The 8,442-nt window shown below is 54.6% G+C and overlaps 1 protein-coding gene across 1 annotated transcript in view; it reads left to right on the top strand.

Moving 5' to 3' along the window:
- Nucleotides 1-1,104: 1,104 nt before the first annotated feature.
- MPPED1 (metallophosphoesterase domain containing 1) overlaps nucleotides 1,105-8,442 on the top strand; it is an 80,602-nt gene continuing 73,264 nt past the window's right edge. Inside the window, exon 1 of the mRNA XM_064285214.1 lies at nucleotides 1,105-1,328. Within this exon, the coding sequence (XP_064141284.1) occupies nucleotides 1,105-1,328 (224 nt within the window). The remainder of the gene's footprint in view (nucleotides 1,329-8,442) is intronic.

Here is an 8,442-nt window from a genome sequence, read left to right as displayed (position 1 = left end):
TTTTTTAGTGGTTAATTGGAAACCCTGGTGGCGTAATGGTTAAGAGCTATGGCTGCTAACCAAAAGGTTGGCAGTTTCAACCCATCAGGAGCTCCTTGGAAACTCTAGGGACAGTTCTACTGTCTTATAGGGTTGCTGTGAGTCGGAATCTACTCAACTGAAATGGGTAAGTAAGTGGTTAAGAGCTACGGCTGCTAACCAAGAGGTCAGCTGTTCGAATCCACCAGCCGTGCCTTGGAAACCCTCTGGGGTAGTCCTATCCTGTCCTGTAGAGTCACCATGAGCTGGAATCGACTAGATGGCTGGCAACGGGTTTGGTTTTTTTGGTTTGATCAGGGAGAAGGCACCGAGGTGTTTGGGAAGGTTTCTTTAATTAAAAACTAAACTCCTTTCCCCCCACACCCCTGCTGCCACCCCCTGAGTTGCGGAGGTGTACGGCACTACGTATCTGGGAAAATCCCTTCTCCTGGTGCTGCTAAAAGATATCTTTAGGCGAAATTGATGTTGAGGAAGGAATTTGTGGCCTGCTGTCTCCACCTGCTCAGGCTTGCAGGGGTGTGGGCGTGGGGCCGCGTGGGTGCGTTTTGGGGTGTATGAGGGGAGGACAGGGTTGGGGGTGAGCCCATCCTATCCCTGATTCTGAAAAGTAAGACTTAACTTTACCTGTTTACAAAATACCAGCCGTTGTCTTCCTTGGCCTCATCATCACCCTGTGGGCTGTGGTGGATTTTGTTGGAGAGGAAAAAAAAAAAAAATGTCTTAAGTATTTAAACATGTTGGACCATGCAGGCATCCTTCCACAGCCTTGTGGGGTTTTTGTCCCCTCCCTTGCTTCCCTTTCCTTTTTACCGAAGTATATTCATCAAACTGCTGAGTTGGAAAGATTTGTAATGAGTTTTTGAGCTGTACGACTGTTTTTTTCTCTCCCCCCGCCCTCTCCCTCTTTCTAAATCTTCATCTGACATTAAATAAAGCAAATCCCAAACAGATTAACTGTCGCATGGTTCTGCTCCGTCTCCTCAGTCTGTTTCCAGGTCTGGCGGGGGGCCGGGCGGCGGCGGTGGCAGCGGCGGTGGGAGATGCCCGGGCGGCCAGCGGAGGTCCATGTGGCGCCCTAGGTGGGATGCCGGCGTCCTGAAGGCAGAGGCCCTGGCCCTCCTTCCCTGCGGCCTGGGCATGGCCTTCTCCCAGTCCCACGTCATGGCCGCTCGGCGCCACCAGCACAGCCGGCTTATCATCGAGGTGGACGAGTACAGCTCCAACCCCACCCAGGCCTTCACCTTCTACAACATCAACCAGGGCCGCTTCCAGCCGCCGCACGTGCAGATGTAAGTGGGTGGCTGGTGGGGGAACCGCCTGGGGTGGGCTCCAGGGCTCGGGCGCCCTTCTGGCTGCTGGGCTCAGACTGGAGGGATTCTGGAACCCGAGGGTCACAGAGGCTCCGAGTCGGGAGGGACGTATGAGAAGTTGCAAACCGATGGCTTGGGGGTCGAATCTGGCCCGTTCTGTTTCATTTGGCAGGGAGGATGTTTGACAAATGTTTAAAAATGAGGTGATTTCACATCAAAATCCAGACTTCTGGCTTCGCTTTTCAAAATCAAAAGGCCTGGCTCCTCCAGACCCACACGTGTTCCTGGCAGCATCTGGGGCTGAGTTCCAGCTGCCCTCTGGGCGGTTGGGTTTGTGACCCTTTTGTGGAGATGGGGAAACTGAGGCTGGGAGAGGGTGAGAGACTTGCCACAGACCCCATGGAAGGCTAGGAGCCGGATCGGTCCTGGCCTGGCTCTCCAGCCCCCCGTCCCCCTGCCTCTTGCCAAGACCCCCAGGCTTCTGTTGAGAAATCTGAGATGCTTTTCTAGAAGAACCAGAGAGTTCTGCACTGCGCTCGGGGCTCTGATGGTAAATAGCAGGGGTGCCTGAGCTGGGAGGCCCACGAGCGCAGACTCAGGCCATCCTGGATTGGCACCAAGAACTTGTCCCCGACGCCTGGGCTTGGACAAACCTTTCTTCTCCCTGGATTTTCTCTGAGCCCCGGAGAGGTGTGAGTGGCATGAGGTGGGGGCAGATAAACTCCGGGCCCTGCCCCAGGCGACTGTGTTCAGAGAAGACCCCTCTTCCGTGATCCTGGGCACCCGCAGGACATAACAGGCCCAGAGAGGAGAGGGGACTCACCCAGCCCACACAGCTAACAGGCCCCACACCTGGACTTGAACCCAGGCTGCCTGGCTCCAGTTCAGGGCTCTCTCATGTTCGGCATTCTTTCGTTGTGATGTCTGAGATGTACTCACTTCTAGCTCGAGAGTTCAGTCACTTGTCAGCTTGGTCTTGAATGTTCTTGAACATTCTAGAACATTCTCCTGGCCTTTTCAGGGTGCCTGCCTTGTGCTGGGCCTTGGTCATAGACAAGCCCTTGGGGAACCAACAGCTCCTCAGTGACAGCATGGGGTGGTCAGAACTGTGTTGAGGGTGCTCTGGCACCGGGAGACTCAACGGAGGCTCTCCTGACCTCCAGGTTGGGTCAGATGCCTCCCCGAGGCTCTCCCTTCTCTGCTCTCCAGCTCCCTCTAGGGCATCAAATGCCACCTGTTTCCCACCGCTGTCCCTTTGAGGAGACTGGGGAAGCTGGCAGGTAGACCCCAGAGAGGAGGAACGTGGGGGTCTCCAGCCCAGGTTGGGAGGTTGGTGTGGCCTGAGTGCTGCCACTCCTTGCTGTGCTGTCTCCCTCAGGACCGTCCTCCTTGGCAAGGGTGGGTGCAGAGAGATTGTTGTTCAGAGAAAGATTTGGGAAGGCAGGCAGCCGCCAGGCCTGGGGTGGGCTGCAGCGCTGGGAACACCATCTTCCCACGGTGCTTGCTTCAGAATTCATGGGGGCTGCAAGGCTGACAGTCGGTAGCTGCTGACTTTATTTTTTGGTAGATTTCTACTGCGGAAGCTACTTCCAGTTTCCTTAGTGGGGCCAGCCCTCCAGCTGGGTGGGTCAAGGCCAAGGTCCCTAGATTCAGGGCTGGACTCCTGCCCCAGTGGGGATGGAACAAGCACCTGGGCCTCAGCAGAGCAGGTGGGGTTCGTGGGTCTGTCTGTTCCAACGCCCACCTCAGAGGGATCCCCAGCACCATAGATAATAACCACAGTTTTTGTTAATTTGTCGTGTTGACTCTGACTCATGGCGACCCCATGTGTGCTGGAGCAGAACTGTGCTCCATAGGATTTTCAAGGCTGTGACCTTTTGGAAGCAGGTCTCCAGGCCTTTCGTCCAAGGTACCTCTAGGTGGGTTTGAACCACCAACCTTTTTGTTTGTAGTTGAGCACCTAACTGTTTGCTTAACCCCAGAAAGCTGTCATTACAGTGCTCTGCCAGATCCAGGCCGACGCCTGCCTTAGGGAGCACTGCATCCTTAAGAGAACAGCCAGCCAGGGAGGTGATGGGACAGTCTCTGGAGAAGGGGACTTCTAGATTGAGACCCAGAGAGGAGGATGGGGTGGGGTAGCAAGTTGGGAGGGACCATGAGGAGGAAGTGGGCCAGCAAGTCAGAGTCCGAGGTGGCTGGGAGAAGGGCGGCTGGAGAACTGGACAAAGCTGCCCACGCAGAAGCTGCTGCAGCACTTGTTGGCCAGGCTGTGTCCGAGGAAGAGGAGTGAATGACCAAATGACAGTGTGGTTATTACCCCATTTAACCCAAGAGCATCTGAGGCTTCTTCATCACGTGTTCCTTCACGCAGTCTTTGAGCAGCCGCATAGCACATTGGTCAGGAATGCCGCCTCCGAGCTGGCTGCTACATTTGAATCCTGGCTTGGCCCTGACCTGTGGGGCTTACACCTGTTGGTGCCTCTGTTTCCCAACCTATAAAATGCTGCTAAGAGTAACAAAAATAAAAGAACCAAACCAGTTGTTGTCAAGTCCAGTCTGACTCATGGCAACACCACGTGTGTCAGAGTCGAACTGTGCTGTGTGGAGTTTTCGATGGCTGATTTTCTCAGACGTAGATTGCCAGGCCTTTCTTCTGCAGTGCCCCTGGGTGGAGTACAACCTTGAACCTTTCAGTCAGCAGCTGAGTGCGTTAACTTTGTGTACCACCCAGGGCTAATGGTAATACTGAGAGTTAAACAATTAGATCCACAGAGCAGGGCCAGGCATGTCACCAATGTTCAACGTTATTAGCACACGCCAGCCCTGGGCTAGGTGCTCAGGACACACCAGTGGTCACAGACACGCCCCTGCCCTCACTGACATCTGGTGGGCGACAAACTGTTAGCAAAGGTGAGAAAGTGCACACCAGCACATGAAACAGGTAGCGGCAGGTGCCGTGGAGAGAAAGTTTAGTGGCTTTCCTGTGATGTCACAGCTGGTCACGCCCAGCCTGCACTGCTCTGGGTGGGCTGCCACCTCCTGAGCGGGGCTTCCATGGGCAGTGGAGCCCAGAGGCAGCAGGGGCTTTGGGCAGGTCCCAGAAGACCTTGCATGCTCTGAGCTCAGATTCTGGACTCCTGGTCCAGTACTCCCTTGCTGTCTGCCAGGCCACTGGGCTTTGAAACAGAGCTTTGCACAAAGCTGGGCAAAGCTGCTGCAGCATCTTGGGGTGGGGGGGAGAGCTGTCACTGCCCCCCTTATTCAGGCTCCACGTCCTGAGCGTGCTGTGTGCAGGTCTCCATGGAGAGTCCAGCCTGTGGAGGGAGGCAGGAGGACAAGGCCCCTCCCTGGCCTGTGATTGATGGCCGCCCTGGGTCTCTAGGGCAAGGGAGCAAGGGGGCCTTATTGAATAAATCCACAATTTATATTTAATGACAACAGTGACGGTGCAAACGTGGCCTTCCCGCGTGCTGTGTGATTTATGCAGTTGCCCCCAGAGACCCTGCTGGTAACGAGGCTGCCTCTGTCTGAGCCATGAGTCTCCAGAACTGGGCCTTGGAGACCAAGTGGCAGCCCCTAGGTGGGTGGGCAGGCAGGCAATGGCTTTGGGGTAGGTGGGAAGGCAAGAGCAAGTGCTGTGAGGGCCAAGGCTATACGGGTCTGTGGTATAGTCCCTTGTGGGGGCTTGGAGCCTGGCATAGAGACTCCTTCTCCAGCTTTTAAAACAGTGGTGTTGGTGGAGACTCAAGCTGTCCCATTAAAGACACTCTGAGTACCTCAGGCTCATGTGGTCCTGGGAAGATGTGGCCGAGGGAGAGGGGGCCCTACCGTGCCCCAGACCTGGACTGGCCCCTTTTGTGCATATTGTCTGCAGCCCCCAGCACTGCCATACCAGCAGCCTGACCCCCCTTCCCCAGATGAGGTAACCAAGGCTTCAGAAGGTGAGCCAAGGAGCCTGGGCCCAGTGCAGGGCAGAAAGCTGGGTTCACGCTGGGACCCTGTGGCCCTCAGCATGTCCTCCCCTGAGAGGACTCTGGGAGACAGGGTGACAGTGGGCCTGGGGGGGTGATGGTGTTGGGGCGGGCCAGGGGCAGGGCAGGGAGCTCTCATCCTGTATCCCTCTCCTGCTGGGCTCCAGACTCAGCCCACCTCGTTTCCAGAACATTCCATTCTTCCTACTGCCTCGGGCACATGCCTTTCCCTCTGCCTAAAGGATGCTTCCCTACTCTGCCCTGCTAACACCGAAGCATCTGTGAGCTTAGCCCAGGTGTCACCTCCCTAGGGCAGTGACTAGCTCACACCCCGCTCCAGCTCTAGGGGCTCAGAGCCTCCTTCCTTGCTGACCTGCGTCTCAGTTTGTGTCGCACCTCCATCTGTGCGACCATTTCCTGAGTGTCATTGCCCTGCTCCAGCATGGGGCCCTACCCCAGAGCCTGCACCATGACAGAAGGGGAAGGGAGGGTCAGAGCGTGGCCAGGCAGCAAAGCCCAGCAAGTGCATTGGGGCATCAAGGAGGGCTTCCTGGGGGCAGCGGCATCACACTGGGCTTTGAGGGTGAACGATACTTTGACCTAAGGGGAGCCGGTCATTCTAGGTGCAAAGGCCGGGATGGGGGCAGGAAGGGCAGGCGGGGGACACGGGGCTGTGTGGTTGGGGTGGAGGATCTACGCCTCTTTGTCACCTTGGACCCAGTGGTTTGTGTGTGGGAGGAGCCCTGTCCAGGGAGTCAGGGCAGCCGTTGTGCGATGCTGAGCCAGCCAGGGACCGCCCCTCCCTGGGCCTCAGTTTCCCCATTTGTAAACGAGAGGTCTGGACTAGAGGTCCCTGTACCGAATGCCCAGTCACACAGCTGGACACATTGTTGGAGCCTCTATGAAGGGAGGGGTCCTCTGGCCTGCATGGGCCTTCAGAGCCCCCACCTCCCCAGGAACCGGATAATGGGGGCGACAGCCTCCGTTTCTGGTGCCTGGGTGGGGTTTTAATGCCAGGAGTCACATTTCCAGGGAGCCGAGGGTTATGGGGGAGAGGCCCAAGACCGGGGCCAGGCACACTTTCACAGCGGGGTGAAAGCCATGAAGGCAATTTACAGACAGTGAGGGGCTGCCCCTGTCGTGTGGAGGTGGATGGAGGCTGGGGGCGGCGGGGGGGAGGTCACAGGACATAGCAAGGAGGAGGCCGCAGAGCCGGGGCCGAGATCTGGGCACCACGGGCCACGTTCTTTATTCTGCACTGATTCAGCAGCCATGACTCCTGTCGGGACATCCACTGCCAGACTGCAGTAGCAGGAGACACTCAGGAGAGCTGGGGACCGGCTTCAGAGAGCCGTGGCCTGGCGCAGGGCGACCCCAGCAGGCAGGGGCCTGGACAAATCGGGATTCGCTCCAGGGAACACGAAACATTTGGTTCTCTGCCTTCTTTCTGGTGCCCGCTGAGTCTTGTTTTTCTTGTCATATGAAGGTGTTGGGGCTAGATGCTCAAATGCTTGTTAGCGAAGACTCAGGTTCAAGTTCTACTTGTTAACTTCCTAGCTTGGAGTTTGGGCATGAGCCTAACTTGTCTGAGCCTCAGTTACCCCCAGGCTGCTGTGACTCAGCTTTTACTCAGAGTTTGGCCATCGCGTGTGTCAGAAACCCAACTCAACTGTGTTAAGGAGTTTGCTTACTTAAGTGATTAGCTAGGAAGTTCAGGTTTGGATCCAGCTTCAGGCACAGCTGGACCTTGGAGTCCAATGATGCTGTCAAGCCCTCTCACCTCTCATGTTGTTGTTAGGTGCTGTCGAGTGAGTTCTAACTCCTAGCGACCCTGTGTACCACAGAACGAAACACTGCCCAGTCCTGCGCCACGGTCACAATTGTTGTTATGCTTGAGCCCATTTTTGCAGCCACTGTGTCAGTCCATCTCGTTGAGGGTCTTTCTCTTTTTTGCTGACCCTCAACTTTACCAAGCATGATGTCCTTCTCCACGGACTGATCCCTCCTGACAACATGTCCAAAATATGTAAGACATAGTTTCGCCATCTTTGCTTCTAAGGAGCAACCTGGTTGTCCTTCTTCCAAGACAGATTTGTTCGTTCTTCTGGCAGTCCGTACTATTTTCAATATTCTTCGCCAACACCACAATTCAAAGACTTCAATTCTTTGGTCTTCCTTATTCATTGTCCAGCTTTCACATGCGTATGATGCGATTGAAAATACCATGGCTTGGGTCAGGTGCACCTTAGTCTTCAAGGTGACATCTTTGCTCTTCAACACCTTGAAGAGGTCCTTTGCAGCAGATTTACCCAATGCAATGCGTCTTTTGATTTCTTGACTGCTGCTTCCATGCCTGTTGATTGTGGATCCAAGTAAAATGAAATCCTTGACAACTTCAGTCTTTTCTCCGTTTATCATGATGTTGCTCATTGGTCCAGTTGTGAGGATTTTTGTTTTCTTTATGTTGAGGTGCAATCCAAACTGAAGGCTGTGGTCTTTGATCTTCATCAGTAAGTGCTTCAAGTCTTCTTCACTTTTAGCAAGCAAGGTTGTGTCATCTGCATAACGCAGGTTGTTAATGAGTCTTCCTCCAATCCTGATGCCCCATTCTTCTTCATATAGTCCAGTTTCTCGGAATATTTGTTCAGCATACAGATTCAATAGGCATGGTGAAAGAATACAACCCTGACGCACACCTTTCCTGACTTTAAACCACATAGTATCCCCTCGTTCTATCTGAACAACTGCCTCTTGATCTGTGTACAGATTCCTCACGAGCACAATTAAGCGTTCTCATATGCTCTCTCTTTCTGCATATCTCACCTCTTCCAGCCTTTTCCCCTGTTCCCAAACACAGGCGGGATTTCTGTGTGCCCCATGTGGGTGCCCTTCAAGAGTGTCTTATCTGCAGGAATATCCCCAACACCTCGCAGGGGCCAGACATTTAGGGGGCACTCAATATGCACTTGTCCATTGATGGATTAAATGAAATGAGGTAGGGCCTGAGGCAAGCTCTGGAATAAAACAACTTCAAATCCCAGCTCCACAGATTTCCATAGCTGAGAGTGTGGGCAAGTCGGCCTTTCTGAGCCACAGTTTCCTCATCTGTAAAATGGGGACAG

This window comes from Loxodonta africana, chromosome 4 (assembly GCF_030014295.1).
Source record: "Loxodonta africana isolate mLoxAfr1 chromosome 4, mLoxAfr1.hap2, whole genome shotgun sequence".
Lineage (NCBI taxonomy): Eukaryota > Metazoa > Chordata > Mammalia > Proboscidea > Elephantidae > Loxodonta > Loxodonta africana.
This window is presented reverse-complemented; position numbering and strand designations above follow the sequence as displayed.